Source organism: Euphorbia lathyris, chromosome 8 (assembly GCF_963576675.1).
Source record: "Euphorbia lathyris chromosome 8, ddEupLath1.1, whole genome shotgun sequence".
In the NCBI taxonomy this organism is placed as follows: Eukaryota; Viridiplantae; Streptophyta; class Magnoliopsida; order Malpighiales; family Euphorbiaceae; genus Euphorbia; species Euphorbia lathyris.
Window position 1 is genome coordinate 17,724,912 of NC_088917.1, and position 19,509 is coordinate 17,744,420.

Consider the following 19,509-nt stretch of genomic DNA (forward strand, 5'->3'; position numbering starts at 1 on the left):
GTCTCCGATCACTCTCGTTTAGTACGCATGTCTATATGATGAGCATAAGTTTGAGTTTGTGCAACACAACCCCCCATGGAGAGTGAAACTCGTAGAAAACAAAATCAAAAAATTCTAAATAGCAAATCACAGTGTATTGACACGATTTTAGTGTCGGTTTCCACCAAAAACAGTAAAAAAAAAAATACTAAAAAAATCGTTTTTATGCACAAAAAATAAAACTAATATATTTTTTATTATTTCTATGCATCCAAAAACATGATTTACTTTCAAACATGAATCATAACATGCCAGATGCGTAATATATGGATTTGATATCAATGTTGGATTACAAATATAAATCGAGTAAAAGTGAGTTCTCGGATTATTTCTTCTACCGCATAAAATCCTTTGGATAGATTGTAGCAATAATGTATTATTGGTCACGAATCAACCACGACAAAGTTAATTGGGAGAAGGCGCGAAGATCCACAAACTAAGAGTGGAGTTTGAGACGAAGAGATAAGAGGGGGTGACGATCGACGTGTAGGAAGAGAAGAGATCAACTTTTACTTTCTGACTGTTAAAGTTAATTCTCTCTTAGAATTAAGAGTATGTTTAGAGTTAGTATTATAGATATGCTTATATAGTTGGATTTAACCTAATAATCCATTAACCCATCCCAACTACACCTAACCTATTTTCATTACAAACGTATATTTAGCCCATGCCAAATTTGGGACACTATTTCGACACCACTCATTGATTATCTTACATCGTCGCCACTTGTAATAACAAAATAAATCACATTTCGACTTCGTTAATCGAGAAAAATACTATATTCCTTTATTTGAGTGGGCTGCTATTTACCGCAATATTTTTTCCACCCACCGCACTATTTTGACAATTATGTCCTCCTCATAATTTAAACTCAAAAATCTCAAATCCTCTCTAGCTTTTTGGATTTTCAAAAAACCCGACCTAAAACGACATGCCGCCAAAGGCAGGACCGGGTAAAGGCTTCATGAATGCTCCGGTAAGGTTTTTTTTTTAAAAATTACTCCGAAATCACGGGTTCCGCCTCCGAATCGGAGGCGGAACCCATATGAATTTAGCCTAAACGGACGGGCCGTGCCGTTTCCACCACGGGTGGAACGGACGAACTGCCCGTTCCACCCGTGGTGGAAACGGCACGCGCCGTTCGTTCCACCGTACGGTGGAACGAACGGCGCTCTCGTTCCACCGTACGGTGGAACAAACGGCATGCTCGTTCCACCGTACGGTGGACCGAGCAGCGCATCCGTTCGGTGGAACGGTGCACGCTGCCCGTTTAGGCCAAATCCATTTAAAAAAAAATTCAAAATTTAATAAACGAAATTTTAATTTACATGTATATCGTAGGATTACCTCGTGTACGAAATCATGGTCTTCGGGAATGCTCGGGTCCATTTTCGTCCAATTAGAGTTTTTAGGCTTGGGAGAGAAAGAGAGGAAAAAAAAGTTTTGGTTTTTGAGTTTAAATTATGAGGAGGGCATAATTGTCAAAATAGTGCGGTGGTTGGAAAAACATATTGCGGTATATAGCAATACCCGTTTTGCAAATGCATGTAAACACAATGATTTTTATTATATATATTCCTTACTTTAGTTAAGCATAATACATCACAGAAGTTATCCAAAAACTACAACCGGCCCTGTGAATTTCAAAACATTACAATTAACCCCTCAACTTGCTTATTTTGAACATGAATTTGTACTTTGTGAATTTTACGGTCAAGTATATGTGAGTCCATTTTTAGACCAAATAATATATGTAATTTAGTTAATTTGCAAAGTCAGTCACTTTAATTGCTTCAAATCACTCAATTTTAGGGTAAATAGTTACAACAACAGTTTTTGAAAGAATAACTGGGTTTGTAGCAAAAAAAAAACACAAACCACTATTTGTAAACTTTTAAACCACATGAATTATCTTACAAATCGACCAAACCACATTATTTATTTTCATATTTTTCCAATACATTTTCCTTATTTTAATTATATGATCATTTTCATTAATTTTGGAAGATAATTTAGAGAAGAAAGAGACCATTTTTTAAAACACTAAAAATGGAAACATCACCTTCATTATTATCTAAAAAGCTTGGAAATCGAGTAATGGTGATTTCACGTTCGTACAAAAGAAGAACGACAATAAGAATTTTCTCACAAACATACGAGAAAACTAATGGTTTTCACCTAGTCAGTAATTGACCAAGTGAATTTAGTCAGTCACCCTTAGATATAAATTTATTAGAATCCTATGATAGAGAATAATTGTAAGACTTGGATTTAATAAGCGCAATCTAACAGTGACCGAGCAAATTCACTTAGTGAGTCCGTGACCATATGAAAACCACCAATAAAAAAACAAGTTAAAAAAAGTTAAGTCATCTGAATTTGAGAAGTAGCATTCTTCCTTTTAGTCACAGGCAATTCATATTCATGATTTGCTGAATTATGATAAGAAGAATTCTCATTCCTATCTCCATTTCCCCAAATTGCATAAGCTTCTTCTCCATGAGCAGCTTCATCTCCAATCTCCATATCTTCGTCAGACATTCTCAGAGGCACAACCAGTTGAATCAAAAGACAAATCAAACTTGTCACAACAACATTAATCACAATCACATATAAAATCCCCAAAAGTTGAATTCCGATTTGCCGGAATCCGGAACCAACTTTTCCCATTTGAAAACCGTAAAATAGTCCAACGTACTCGCCGTATGCTCCTTCAAACAAATAACATAGCCTTGGTTCGGCGAAGAGGCCAGTGAGTATCCCACCGAGACTTCCTATAATTAGAAGTATCAAAACGGTTTATCATATGTCATAATATATATAGTTAGGGCAAATAATTTATTAGTCCTCTCTTTTTACCTAACACATTGTTTAGTCCTCTATTTTGAGAAACACATTATAAGATCCCTATCTTTTATCAATATTAACTATTTGGTATTTCTGTCTTGTTTTTTTTTAGATTTTTAACCGAACATATCTTAACTTTCAAGGCAGCTATAGTAGATACAAAATGGTCATGTTACTCTGTTATTTTCTGTCTATCTATTTATGCCAAATATAACGATTAAAAAACTAAAAAAAAATTAGACAAAAGGACCAATGAATTAATATGGATAAAAAAATAGTTATCTTATAATGTGTTTTTCAAAATAGGGAGACTAAACAGTGTGTTCGGTAAAAAGGAGGGGACTAATAAATTATTTATCCATATAGTTATATCAATTGTATGGTGTTAGTTGTTTTGTGTTTGTAATTCGTGTTATTGTGTTAGAAATTGTCATCTCTACCTGCAATGGCATGCGTGTGTAGTACGGCCATTGTGTCATCGACCTTTTGAAGTAGCTCGGACTTTTTGTGGACAACCATCATTGTAAACCAAGGAATTGAACCTGAACATAATCCCATTACTACCGCTGCCCATCCTTGCACAAGCCCTGCAATACGCCGTGGATATTAGTTGGTTCTATTTTTTTTTAATATGGAAACATGATCAGAAACGTTCAGTACAAGTTTTCAAGAGTTTCAGTTTTTGAGACACATAAATTAGAGGTTGATTAGATGACCTTAAGTAGAGGTAGCAAAAGTACACACGACCATATTACATGTCACGAAATCGATACACAATTTTAGTGTTTGAGTTTAGTTTACTAGGTAATGTGTCATTTTTGGGTTGACAAAAAATAATGACACAATTTTTTGGATTGGATTAGGGTTGACATGTTAACCCGAAAATGACACGAATATTTAAAATTATTGTTATATTATCTCATGTTTTTACATGTTATATTTATTAATAAAGGTAATAAAATTATAATTATTACTTGCAAACATGACTAGAACTTTCTATATTGTTATAAACACATTACACGACCTCCCAACATGACATTAACAGACTTTTAGATGGCTAGTGATAACATATTAATCCAAAAGGTACATATTAAAATATCGCAATTAATATGCGTACATAGTAAAATTAAATGTGACAAAAAAAAACACGATACGAAATCGACACTAATCCGATTAGGTTAACGCTAATATGACACGAACATTTTTGAGTTGGGTCAGGGTTGACTCATTTTGACACTTAATCCGAAATTGACACGACAGAAATACAACACAAACACAATTATTGCCACCTCTACCTTTAAGTAGGGCTGTAATCGAGCCGAGCCGAGCTTTGGCCTACTCAAGCTCGGCTCGCTATAAAATAACGAGCTCGAGCCGAGCTTTGACTTGCTTAAGCTCGGCTCATCTCATTAGAAAATAAACGAGCTCGAGCCGAGCTTTGGCTTGCTTAAGTTCGGCTCAGCTTATTAGAAAATAAACGAGCTTTGAGCTTGTTTCGAGCCCAAAATCCTTTTTGAACTTGGTTCGTTAAGAAAATTATTTAACCATGAATTGTTTGTGAGTAAATCGTTAATTATATTTATGAAGTTTGCTCGCAAATAGCTGTGTAATTGTATATATAAAAGTTCGTGATTAAATAAACAAGATGTTTACAAATAGTTCGTTTATTACTCATTTATTATGTTTGTGAACGAATTCATCTACTATCAAGTGAAATAATATTAAGTTTAGATATTTGTGAAAACTATATAGTTTTCTACAAAACTAAAATCTGTTTATAAATGTTCTAATCAAGCTCGTGATCTTTCGAGCCGAGCTTTAACCTGCTCAAACTCTGCTCGTTTACGAACCGAGCCAGTAAATCATGCTCACGAGCGGTTCGTTTACAAATGATATCGAATCGAGCCGAGTTTTTATCGAGCCGACCACCGAGCTGCTCATGAGCGGCTCAGCTCATTTACAACTCTACCTTTAAGTAGTTCATTTCTTGTCTGCTACAAGCATTAGGAATTAAATTAAATTTCAACACACTGTAATACGAACGAACATGTGTTGTATACGTTTCAAACACGTGATATTCGTGTGTGAGGTGTGTCAGCGATTAATGTAAAAGCTATTATTGAACCTTACCGGCTGCGGGGGTGATGCAGACTAAACCAGTGATCATGCCTTGAACAGCACCAATAACAGAAGCTTTTTTGAAGAAGATGACATCAAGTAAAAGCCAAGTAAGTAAGCTAGTAGCAGTGCAAACATGGGTGTTTAAGACGGCTAAAGAAGCATCTAAACTTGCTGCATATGGGTCTCCTCCATTAAACCCGGTCCAACCCATCCATAGCAATCCTGCTCCAAATAACATTAGAATTATGTTATTTGGAGGGAATCTTTCCCTATCCTTGGTTAGACGAGGACCAACCTAAAAACCAAACATAAAGTTAACAACTTTTAATTATTCAAAGAATAAAACTAAGTTACAAGATGGGTTCGATTCAATTACAAACTTTCGCTTAACAAAATTTCAATTAAGCAAACCCCCAAGCATTTTTTTCCATACTTCTCCCTGGTCTTGTTTGGTAAAGAGCGTTTTGAGAAAAAAAAAAGCGGTTTTAACTAACTTTAGCGGTTTGACCACTGAAACCGCTGATTGGAGTGTTTGGTGGAGAGAGGTTTGGGAGAGAGTTTTGGGATGAAAACGCTAATTTAGAAAAAGCTCCTTTTATGAGCTTTTTCAATTAGCGTTTTGCAATATTAAAATTAATGGACTTCTTTAACCCTAATTATTTTATGTATATTTTTATGTATTAAAAAAAAGAAATGCCCTTATTCGTCTTTTTGCACAAACCGCTATTATCAATCAGCTAATTTTTACCAAACAGGTCTACACAAATCAGCTAGTCAAATCAGCTAATGTAATCAGCTAACAGCTAACAGCTAATTCCCAAACAGGACCATTAACTAATTTTTTTTTAAATGTAGAAAAATAAATATTATATACTCCACAAGTATACAAATATTTTGATATTGCATATATAATTTGTTGGGTAAATAATTATAAGGTCCTTGTGTTTTTACCTAATACACTACTTAGTCTTTCTGTTTTTAAAAATAATTATGTATAATTATATAGTTCTCCAATTTTTGTTTTCGTTAACTTCTTAGTCCTTATACTTGGGTCAATAGTCAAACTATACTCAATAAATTTAAAATACCAAAATTACCCTTATTTTATGTTTTAAATAAAACATCTATTTTTTCGATTATATATATTTTTTTCTTTTTTTTCCTACATAATCACAATCTCTCCAATATAAAGTAATTGATTTATTAATTTTTATATAATTATAGAACTTTCATTTAATAACGTAAAATTTATGGACTAAAAAATGAATGAAAAATATTTCAAAAATTATTAAAATAGGAGTAAGACTATTATTGTAAAAAGTTTCGAATGAAGAAAAAAATATATGATTTTTAAAAAATTATAAAAATTTTATAATAATATTTAATGTTAATTTAAAGATATTATATTAAAAAATAAAGAAAAAAATAATTACAATTTAAGAAAATTAATAATAAATTTTTTCAAGTATATTAATTTCGGTGTATATGTAGTTCAAAAACTTCATTAAAACTAATTAGATTAAATTTGAAACTAAACCATAATTTTTTTATGTATATAATTAGGGGCAATTTTGGATTTTCATTTATAAAAACAAATGGAAGGACTAAAAAATTGATAAAGATAAAATTTAAGGACCTTATAATAATATGATGAACTTACTAACATGTTAAGTAAAAATATAAAGACCTTATAATTATTTACTCTAATTTATTTCGGTAACATCAAAGTTTTTTTTAAATTACTCAACCAATTACCATGCCCAAGCAAATCAAAATAAATAAATAACCAAACCAATTTCTTTTATTCACTTTGGTTCTAGTCATCCCTTAGTTGCATAATTTACTAACCACTAATAAAAATAAGCTGAGTATCAGTTCTGTTTTATTACTAACAGAATATATTTTTTAGCTAATCGAACCGAATAAATTTAACAATCGAATAATTAAATTTTATCGGTTCGGTTTCTAATAAATGACCTACTAAAATTTATTATGATAGTTCATTTTTTAGTAGATTTATTATGATAGTTCTAAAACCAATAAAAAAAATTGATAAACAAAAAAAATATAATTTTTTAAAAAATGTATAATAAATGAAAAATAAAAAATTGCAGTATATTAGAATTAAATATATTAAAATAATTATGTAAAATTATAAAATAAGTATTTTAAATACACAACAAATATTTCGATATTATATATAATTCGTTTGATTTTTTATTAAAGATATTTGTTTTATAAATAATCAAATTGATAACCTATAAGGAAAGTATCCTAAATATAAAATCAAACCAAACTAGAATAAATAAAACCGCATAAAATCTTTTTTTCGATTCGATTATTAGTTAGTTCAGAATTTGCTCACCCCAATTTATAAAAAGATTAGGATGTAAACGGGGTGGGGTGAGATAAGGAGCACATTCTCCTTTCCCGTTTCCAAAACCTAAATAGGGTCCCCGCCATCTAAGGAATCCCTATCCCTATCTCATTTTGTTTTCTTTTTATCTATAATAAGATTAATTTTGAGTTAAGTGACTGAAAAAAATAAAATTGATTTAACTTAATAATTCTAAAAAGTATCACAAAAAATAAATGTTGATCCACGGTTACTAGCAATTCCAACATTGTTAAATGGGAAATTAATCGGGAAATCCGTGGGGATCCATGTATATCGAGGAAGGGCACGGGATTTCCGTAGGGCGGGGATAACTATCCCCATCTCCACCCGTCTCAGCTTGCGGAGGACAAAACAATCTTCATCCTCACTCCACGTGATTCTAATAGGAGATTCCTCGTCTAATTCCCAACAAGACGGATCTCCAACGGAGACGTGGAATTACCGCTCCATTTACAACCTGGCGCGGAGACAGGAGGGCTCGGACCCCTCCGGCCGTCAGAACCAACATGGCCATGAGTAGTTTCGGTCCCCCTGTCTCTACAAAATTTGAGGTTGTGGTAGTTCCACCCACTGTTTCCAAGAAATTTAGATCGGGTGTTGAATTAGCATCCAAAATTGGCTCAGGTCCTGTTAGGTCATCTTTAAATCCAAAATTCATTTTTTTTTTTTGTCTGTTAGGTCCTCTCAACTTTTTTTTGGACTGTTAGGCTCTGACTAAATCCAAATTTCTAATTTTTTTTTTTTTACTGTTAGACCTTCTTAAATCTAAATTTCTAATTTTTTAGCCCTATTAGATCTTCTCTAAATTCAATTTTTTTCTATTAGACACCAATTTAGTAAAAAAAATTTCTTTCATACACCACGTATAAAATCGGCCCCCAACCGAACAATCCAGTATTCGCCACCGTATACAACCAAAAAAAATTTGAATAAGGCAGATAATTACCCAAAAGGCAGCAGTGAAACCAGCAACACCAGAAGACAAATGAATGACATACCCACCGGAATAATCCAACAACCCTTTCTTAAACAGCCACCCACTCGGACACCATATACTAAACGCCACAAAAGTATACGAAAACGTCAGCCACATCGGAACAAACATCATCCACGCATAAAAATTCATCCTCCCCAACAAAGCACCGGCAATCAAAATCAACGTAATCGCAGCAAAAACCGACTGAAAAAACACCATCGTCGCCGTCGGAAACTTCCCCAAAAAAGCCTGATCAAACAAAAACTTCTGATCAAGAGCCACATTAGCTTTCCCCCAAAACGGCACAAGTTCTTCCCCAAACGACATCCGATACCCCCAAAGTACCCAGCAGAATAGAACGCAAGCGAACGCATAAAAAGCCATGAATGCTGAATTCACAGCCCATTTTTTCTTTACTCCGCCGCCGTATAAAATTACTAGACCTGGTATGCTTTGGAGTCCGACGAGCGTTGCGGCGGTTAATTGCCATGTGTTATCGGCTTTGCTCATCCATGGTGGAGTTGATTCGTCGAAGGATAGACCTAAGGGGAGAAGTGCGGCGATCGGAGATGGTGCGGGTACTCCTGTTGCATTCAGTCCGCTCATTTTAGGTTAGATTTGGGGAAATTGATGGGGGTTTTGGTGGGTTTATAATTTGGGGAATTGGGGATTTTTTTTTTGGGGTATTGATTGTAACGATTAGCTTTCACTCGTAGTATCATTTTTGTCAATTGTGATTTTTCTGTTTTTGATGAAAAAGGTTGGATCTTTATCATTGTCTAGTTGAGCGATGAATTCAAGTAGTTGTTATGGTAAAACCAAAGATTCGAGCTTTCATTTGGCGATCACGATAACAATGACAAGTTACTGTCTTTTTCATCGTTATGAACGATTTCAAAGAATGCAGTAGAGTTCTGTGCAAATGGTGACCGATCAATTTGGTCACTGATCGGGTGAAAACCACTGTTATCCATAGTTCGGTTTTTGGGTTTTTAGCACGAATCATTAATGATTATATAGTATTTGGCAATTTGTCGTTAGATCTAACAGTGAATGATAAAATTCATTTGGTTATTAAGGTCCATGTGAACATTTCCGATAGTTATAAGGCTTAATACATCGTTTGGCTCTTGAACATGTCCGAAAAGAAGGTTGATTGATTTTTCTAAACTTTTAAATTGACACTTTCAATTTGTATAAAATGTTTCATTAGCCTTCTGAACTTGTCACTCCGTTGCAGGAAAAAAAAAGTTAAATGCGGAAGATGTATTGCATGTGTCTTAAAAAAATAAAACGAGCAAGGTCGGGTATATGGTTCTAATATTAGAGATGACAAGTTTTATAGTTGAACAAGTAAGAACTTACTTTTTAATCTATTATGTGAATTATATAATAATATTCTGAGAGGCTTTCATTTTTGGCAAAAAACATCATTAAATCCCTAATATTTTTTTTTGTTCATTAAGCCCTTAATCTTTTATTTGGATACATTAAGTCTCTGATCATTTATTTTTGGTCTCATTAAACCCTTGATGTCCAACAAAAGTAATTTTGAACATAAAATTTGGTTAACAGACTGTTATTCATTGTACCTACATTCGAAAATTGTATTTTTTCACTGTTTGAAAGTAGTTTTCGATGTGTAATGTGATTATTAGAAAACTGTACAAACTTTAATTCAAACTATAAAAAAATATTTTTTTAATAATTTCAAATATAGATGAAGTTAATAACGTATTTCTAACAGATAGATGTTCACACCTTACTAATTTGGTCATCAAGGGCTTAATGAAACAAAAAATAAATGATCAGGAGTTTAATGTATCCAAATAAAAGGTCAAAGGCTTAATGAACAAAAAAACCCGAAAAATCAGGGATATAATGATGCTTTTTGCCTATATTTTACATAAATTCAGGGAGCTAACCGAATATTTTATACAAGTTGAGGGGACTATTAGGATATTTTGAAAGTTCAGAGCGCAATCAAACTTTCTAGACAAATGAGTATTAAGCCTAGTTTTAAAGTATATTTTGGTGTTTGGTTTGATTGGGTAAAAAATATAAAACCAAACCAAATTATTCATATTTTGTATTTATATACATATACATATTTAATGTTTTATTGTTGTGGAGATAATAATCCAAAATAGTATGTTTTGAAAGTATTTTAAGTTTTTTTCTTGTTGTTTCTTCTGGATCAATTGAGGAAATATGTATAGTGATTTTAAAAGTCAATTTAGAAAACCAAAATATTCAATTTGATTATATTTCATCTAAAATCATCTCAATAGTGATTTTAAAAGTCGATTATACATCCATTAACCCTTAACATGCTTTTTTTTAAATCAAAATGAAACTTTATTATTCAATATCAGCACTTAAGTCATTACAAATGAACTGGAGGGGATTATGTTTCCATATCCCATGATCAGACACAAAACTAGACGCTCTTGTCAGTATATGAGCAATCTTATTCGCCGACCTTCTAATGAAAGAAACAGATAAAATATTTAACTCGCTAATCAGAGCTTTACAATCATCAACAATAATGCCAAAAGGGGAAACTAGTTCTGTAGTTCCAGAAATTGCAAGAACCAAGAGCTGAGAATCCATTTCCAGATGAACATTCGGAAACCCTTCATTCTTCAACCAACTAAGAGCTTCACGACAACTCATTCCTTCACCCAATAGCGGGTCCTGATAGTTATTGATCACACCATTGCCAGCAGCTATGAAGCACCCCTCATGATTCCTTAACACAAAACCAAAACCAACATGACCTTATTTTGTCAATTTTTGCACAAAAAATAGCGGATAGTTTACGAACATTGCAATGTATATTCTACTCCATTATGGTGCATTTTACCACATAAAATACGTGATTATGCCAAGCCACATTGTTTCCATTTGTTCATAGCATAACTTTCAATTTGTAGATATCTTGGAGAAGTACTCAAAACACTTTCAATCAATGCAAATTTTCATTTTTCAACAATTTTACTCATTGATATTTGAATCCAACTCAGTTGAGAGCAGTGGCGAATCCAGGATTTGAGGGAGGGGGGCAAAATTCTACGTAAAAAAAATTTAGACAAAAAATGCAAAATCGTTCAATTGTCATGCATTATTTTCATGATTTTTTTTTATAAAAAACGTAAATTATAATGTTTCCGACTCGTAATCATCCATTTCCGGGATTCTCGGATTGTTACGCATCAAATATCCCTAACGTTTTGGGTCAGGTGCAATTTTACCCCTAACATCTAAAATTGTGCAATTTTACCCCTAATGTTTGTAGCCAAGAGCAATTTTATCCCTAACGTTGATAAATTGGATCAATTTCAGACACTATTATAAAATACAATCATTTTTTTCTTTATTTTGCACCAATTGCATATCAATTTTGTAATTTTGCACCAATTTTATCCCTAACGTTGATAAATTGGATCAATTTCAGACACTATTATTCATGACCAAGAAGACAGTTTGATGAATTATTTCTCAAATTGACCCAATTTATCAACGTTAAGGGTAAAATTGCTCTTGGCTTCCAACATTAGGGATAAAATTATACCATTTTAGACGTTAGGGATAAAATTGCTTCTGACCCAAAATATTAGGGATATTTTTGCACTTTAACCATGCCCCTTTGACCCCCTACATCCGCCCCTGGTTGAGAGCCAACATAGACAATGGAATGATACTCAATCTCGATGTTATTCTTATTAAATCATCCGTAATAATGAGTACAAAATGAGCACTAGTTAGAGCATCTCTATGACAACCAAATTGGTTGTTATTTTCTACCAATTGGTTATAACTAAGCTAGAGAGCTTGTTAACAAATGTAGTTTATTATTAAATTTGGTTACAAACTTTTACTCTCTAGGCCCCACTTATGAAGCATAAAGAAGGTTTTTTAGTGTATAAATTTATGAATCCATCCTTATTCTTTTATTTTTATATTTTTTTTACCTTCAAATTTTTTGAAGTAACAAATGCTCTCTAATGGGTTGTAACTTTTGGGTGTAAATTATCCCATGTGGTACCCCCAAGTTACAATCTCCCATTAGAGTAGATTGTTTATAAGACTCCATACATCAATATGAATAAGATCAAAGAGAGTCTATAGACACCCCTTTTAACCATATTCAAACCCTAGAGGTTTAAGACCCTGTTATTTTTTATTGAAATTAAATAAACTGAATTGAACTGAATGCTACTGAATTGAAACTATATTATTAGACTTTAAAAATAGCAATAGTTAAAATAAATAAGCTTATAATAATAATAATAATAATGATTTTAATAATAATAATAATAATAATAATAATAAATGATAATAAATAATTATAATTATAATAAATAATGATAAATTATTGAACTGAACTGATACTGAAATTAAGTGACAAAGAACACCATCTAAGAGTCATCAAGATAAAGAGACATAATCTCAATCAATTTAATGAGTTTGATAGTAAAAATGACGAATATGAATTCAGGTAAAAACAAGATTTTCTTATTATTATATCAATTTGTCAACTATAAATAAATTGGTGTTCTTCTTCACCCGTGGATGGAGATAAAATTATCCAAGACACATAAATTTCTTATTTTTGTGTTTATATGTCTAATTTTGTGCTATACATATCAAGTTTGTTATAACAGGTACTGATCCAATTATTAATATTAGAGCTATTGTCTTGGTAAAACAATCATTTAATTTATCAATATATATGATGATATCATTTGTGTAGGTTGATGTTAATAAATTAAGTTATTGATAAATGTATGTCCTTCTTATCAAATGGGGAAAGATAATATATGAAAGAGGAATGTTGTTCTCAAAGTAGACTCTAGCAAGTGCACTAGATACAAGTAATATTTCAGTAAGTAAAGTATCGTCTCCTCAGGGATTGAAAAATAACTTTGACAGACAAAACCTTATGGAACAGGGTGTTCGTAGTACGCAATTTCTTTCTTTGGTTTAAAATGGGTATTTGTGGTATGATCGAAAATGACTAAACATGAGAGACTTACTACTAGATTGTTCAAAAGAAGTTGGTTGTTATAATAGAAGGAAGGAACAAGCTAAGCCATGGTAGGAACAGGTTGCTTACAGCATAACTTTCACCTATTTATTCATGAATGTAATATTGTGAAGTCAAGGTCTTTGCTTTGGGCTCACTTAAGTCAACTTTCGTGTGTTCTTAAGATTCTAAGTCTTACTACAACTCTAAGCGTTCTTAAAGTTGGTTATTTCTAGCATTACGGATGAAGCAGCATCTCTACTTAGAAAACCCTTGATACAATCCCCTTATATTCCTATTTCGAGTCTTGTAAGTGTGATGAGAGATACATGATAATGAAAGCAGTTCCACATCATTCATTGATCACTAAGATGGATGTATTCAACATGCATTTAAGAACATCATCAAACACTTCAACAGATAATAACATTCAGTCATAAAAAGGATGGGTTTACTTACAGCACCAGCCACCAGCTGGCCTAGCCCATTCAAATGAGTACTCACTCATAGTGACGAGTGAACAGCCTGAGTTTGAGCAGTGATACTCCATTAACGGAGTTCTTCATGTTCTTAGAGAGCTTTTCGCCCTCTCCAAAATTATCCGAAAGAAAAGTGTGTCCTTCCTGTTGGATTAAAATCCAACATTATGGGCTTTACATGTATAATTGTAATTATGGGCTATCATATGTATGAGCCCGATTAAGTGATCTGAATTAGTTTATGGGCCTGTGGCATATATAATGGGTATGGGCTTAAATATGTGTAGATACCCAGTTGTAATTTACTAATACTATGATGGGCAGATTAGTAATTACAATAATTAGGTTTTCACTATAAATAGAGGGTTATAGTCCCTAGGGCATAAGCATTCTAAATCTACAACCTCCCCCATCAAGTGTAGATGTGCTAGTTGCTTTTAGCCCTAGAAGACCAATCAACCTAAGGTGTCTCTGATTCTTTTCAATCCGCTACGCTGTGTATTCAGGTACGCTTCCGCTTTAGATCTTAATGGATTAACATGAGTTTATGATCTTGTGGTTTGTGGATCTAATTCCAACAAGTGGTATCAGAGCAACTCATGATAGATTTATTGAGATTTTGTTTTACTTCGATGAAAAGTTTTTCTTTTGATTTTCGCCAATCTTATGCTAACGATTTAGGAATCAATATTAATTGATTCAGAGACATTCAATTGAATATCAATATTCTTTTAAATTTGGTTTTCTTATGTTTTAGTTTATCAATGTTTTCAGTACATCGTTTTTTTTCCTTTGTTTCTAAACATGGAAAAATCTTATGGTCTTGCTTTTGGATCAAGTTTTTTTTACTTGTATGTTATGGATTGAGAATCGCTTAGGATATCTATTTTTATTTTTGAGGTTTTAAACATTGATTCAAAGATTTTAATTTGATGAACTCTTCAAACTTTTCAGTTGATTTGTTTTATTACAAATCAAAATTTTTTAGATATTAATGTCTTTTATATTGTTTTTAATTCATAAAAACTTCATAATTTTAGACTTTTGAAGTTTTTGTGTTTTAATATTTCGGTTACAAAAAAATATTTGTAACAACTTTGGAACTTCGATTATATTAAGGTTTTGGTTACAATTTTTTTTTGTAACAACTTTAGTATTTCGGTTAATTAATGTTTTGGTTACAAATATTTTGTAACAACTTTGGTATTTCGGTTGAAATTAATGTTTTGGTTACAAAATTTTTGTAACAATTTCGGTATTTATTTCCTTACATTAATGTTTTGGTTATAAATTTTTATGATAACTTCAGTATTTATTTCCTCATATTAATGTGTTGGTTACAAATTTTAATAATAACTTCAGTTTTCCTTACATTAATGTTTCGGTTATAACATTGCTTTGTAATAACTTTTGTATTTATTATACATTAATGTTTTGGTTTTGAAATTGATTTATGGTTCGGTTTTAAGTTCTAAAAATTTCAAATAATGGTATAGATGTCAATTAAATATGTAACAATTATTTGGGTTTCTATATGAATATTAAACTTATCCAAAGATATGTTTATTATTTGATATGATTTATTGTTAATATTTGATTGATACAATAAGATTACCACTTACAAGTTAATATTTATGTCCAAAGACAAAATATTAATGTTGTGCTAGGTGTCTTATAATGAGATTAACCTTGATTTGATTTTTTTTATTTGCCCAATTTTCTGATAATAAACTTTTGTGATTTTATTTGAGACAAATATATAATATTGGGCGATTATGTGAATTAAAGAAAAAAAAAATAATTTGGGCATAATCATTTTATGCAGTTATTTAGTTTCGATGACCATACTTTTGTTATGAGAGTTTGTTATGACTAAAATATTTATATATTGTCAAAAATATTTTTGGTTTTTAAGTTACATATGACAATATATAAATATTAAAGTTTTTTTTTTTATGGTCAATTATGTATACTTGTCTCATATGTATTCAAGTCATGGTTATAGACGTTTTATATAAATTAGTTTAAGCAACATCCCGCCAAAGTGGGCTCTCTTGTGGAGATTAATTTGATATATAACATCTATTCAATTTTGTGTGTCTGTAAATTCATGCGGATATTACCCGGCCCAAAGGAAGACTAATATTTGGCCGAATTACATACACACCTGTGACAATAAATATGTAACAATTATCTAGTTTTCCATGTGAATAATAAATTTGTCCAAAGATGATTTATTATTTGACAGGACTTATTGTTAATATTTGATTGCTACAACAAGATGACCACTTACGAGTTAGTATTTTTGTCCAAAGATAAAATATTAATGTCGTGCTAGGTATCTTGTGATGAGATTTGCCATGATTTGATTTTTTTGTCTGCCCTAATTCAAATATATATAACTTATGCGAGCTTGTTAACTTCTCTGTTATTGAATTTGCTGCCATTATATTTGCTCATAATTAATTCAATTTGCATATTGAATTATGTTATTTAAGGTTTGAAAGAGAACATTATGCTAGTTCTCAATATTAAGTTTTGAAAGAGAACATTATGCTAGTTCTCAATATTGTTGATCTGGGCATTGTATTAGGAATTGATAAACTCACTGTCTTAATGACATCTGGTACTCATAATGATAAAAATTCATTATGGGAAGTGAGAAGATCTAATTGCATGAGTCTGATGATCATGAAATGTTTCATTCAAGAAGTTTTAAGGGCATTATATTGACTATAATGACTTATGAGGTATCTACAGATAAGGTTTCTTTGCTGAAATTGAGAAAAGATTTGCAAAGAATGAACATGATGATACCATTAAGGATAAGGAAAATGAAACATTATGGAGCACATTATAGAGATGTCTCATCTTGCTTTTAAGTTAAATACACTTTAAGTTGCAGTTGTCTAATGACATGCTCGTGTATAAGGTTGTAATTTATCTTATTGCACAATTTGATAAATTTAAGATGAGCTATAATTGTCATAAGGTCAAAAGATGGGCTCATTTTTTGAAGTTAATTTATCTCCAGTACCTGGACATACTTTGTGGGTAGATTCTGGTGCTACTACTCACATTAGTGTGTCCATGCAAGGTTGCCTAAGCTGCCGAAAGCCAAATGATGGTGAAAGATACATCTATGTGGGAGATGGCAAGGCAGTAGAAGTAGAGGCAATAGGCATATTTAGATTACTTTTGAAAACTAGTGCTTATTTAGATTTGAATGAGACTTTTATTGTGTCGTCTTTTAGACGGAATTTGGTTTCTATTTCTACTTTGGACAAGTTTGGTTATTGTTCATTTAGAAATAGGAAAGTGAGTCTTTTTCAAAATTCAGTTACCATTGGCACTGGTTCTTTATCTATTTATGATTATCTTTATATGCTTGGTGCTGTTTCTTCTTATAATGAAACCTAGTACACGTGGTGTGGTATGAAGAGAAAATTAAATTATGAGAATTCTGCTATTGTGGTACAAAAGATTAGGACATATTTCTCAAGAGAGAATTGAAAGGCTTGTGTCTTATGGAATTCTCAATTCCCTTGATTTCTCAAAATTTTAATATATGTGTCAGTTGCAAGAAGAGGATATACTTCAGCAAGAGAGATATGAATGTGTTTATAAGGCATCCACTTCAAATGATAAAGTTAAGAAAAGTATTAAAGATGCATGTATTGTGTCATTAAAGTGCAAAAGAGACAAAATTCAGAAACTACTTGTTTCTTATGCAATAAAGTTGGACATAATAAAAAGAATCATGTCAAAAACTGTGCTTGGCGTATAAAGAAAGGTACACTTTTTTCGTATAAAGAAAGGTACACTTTTTTTTGTTTGTTCTAAGGTTAATTTTTATGCTTGAACACACTTGATGAATTATATTTTTGGTATTATTATTCATATTGATGTGTTTGTGCGAGGTTGTCTAACCTAACATTCATTTGATGGTGAAAGATACATCTATATGGGAATGTTAAGGTAGAAAGTATTGACAATATACATATTAATATTACATTTGAGGACCGGTGTATATTCATATTTGAAGAAGACTTATTGCACCACCCTGTTAGGTGGATTTTGGTTTCTATTTTAAACAAATTCAAATATGTTTGTTTAAGAATAGGAAATTGTCTTTATCAAAATTTAGTTATGATGAACACTATACATTTATTCTTTGAGGATTTTGAGCTTGCAGGGGGAAATATGGTTAAATGATTCCTCATCCAGAAGAACAATCTCAACAACCTCAAGAATAAATGTCAGTAAAGTGAAATTCACTAGAGAAATGAGAAATACAATGTTTGATCATTATTTTGTATATCTCTAAGAACATAAAGATGGTATTGAGTTATCAATGCCTTAAGGAGTTCCAATTCTCGATTGTGGGTTGATGCCATTAATTTAGAGTTTTCAAATCTTGTCAATTTTCTCAAAGACAATTATGAAAAGATATAAGGTATTTATTGTTGTCAAAGACTTCAGACGAAAAGAAGACATTATTTGTGAAAAACTTTCTTTCTAGTTTCATTGAAAGATTCTTTAATGTTATAATGGCATTGCTAACTGGTTATGGTCACGAATTTCACTAAGTTATTGTCTCATTGTTTTTGAGATGAATTTGTTTGATAATTATGTATATTTTGGATTCGGTGGGAGGAAATTTATTTTTCTATTTGAGAACTCCAAATCAGGTGATACCCTTATAATTAAAGGAGACGATTTTAGTCTCAAATAGTGCCCAAACAGTTATACATTATTTTTGTGTGCTCAAGTACGTATGCATTCTGATATGTATTCATATTTGAGGTAATGAGCAGATATGCAAATATTTTAGTTTTGAAGTTTTAGAAAAGCAGCTAATAAGGTCATGCGCTATTCACATAGAATAAAGCTCGCATATAATATGTCAGAGTCAAATCAAGTAGAGATCATTATGTATACTGATTCTGATTATATCGGATGCTCATTTTGTTTAAAGTTCATTTCAGTTTATTAGATGGGTGAATCATTTCTTCCATCATGGCAGCTATATCTGTAGCGCATTATGAGGCATCTAGTTTTTTGGTTGACTGTGAAATTGTCATTACGCTGCAATTCAGATATAGAAAGATAATATATTATGACAATAAGTCAACACTTATGTTCTACTAGTAATTAAATATCTAGTAGAGATTTCAGAATGGACCGGTGTCTAATGAGCATATTAGGACAAACTCTATGGATCCGCTTAGTTAATGATTATTGCCCATTATCTTTCATTAGCATATTGCTCATTTGGGTCTTGAATTGCTTAAGAAAATTTGAGTTTAGTGGGAGTTTGTATTTTGGATGCTCTTCAGTTTTAGACATGTTTGTTTATTCGGTAAGTTTATTCCATTCTGGAAGTGTTATAGTCTTGATCTCACTAAAGTAGGACCAGTTGGAAATAGGCATGTTAAGGTCACATTACATGTAATTTCCATGCTACACATCCATACTTAATTCATGTCATTTGGTTATGCTAACATATGTGATCATTGTTGGTAAGGTTACACTAAAGGTGATTGATTCTGCTTTGGTTCTATGTTAGTATGATTAATGGACGGAATTGTTGGTATATGCGTATAGTAAATATGATAGC

At 31.7% G+C, this 19,509-nt stretch overlaps 1 protein-coding gene across 1 annotated transcript; it reads right to left on the minus strand.

Annotated features, from left to right (window-relative positions):
• Positions 1-2,309: 2,309 nt before the first annotated feature.
• LOC136203177 (ammonium transporter 2 member 5-like) lies at positions 2,310-9,352 on the minus strand. Its single transcript, XM_065994262.1, has 4 exons — positions 8,352-9,352; positions 5,017-5,302; positions 3,327-3,473; positions 2,310-2,813 (listed from the first exon to the last, which is right to left on the minus strand). The coding sequence occupies exons 1-4, from the start codon at positions 8,985-8,987 to the stop codon at positions 2,404-2,406; spliced, it is 1,479 nt and encodes a 492-aa protein (XP_065850334.1). The 5' UTR covers positions 8,988-9,352; the 3' UTR covers positions 2,310-2,403.
• Positions 9,353-19,509: the final 10,157 nt, after the last annotated feature.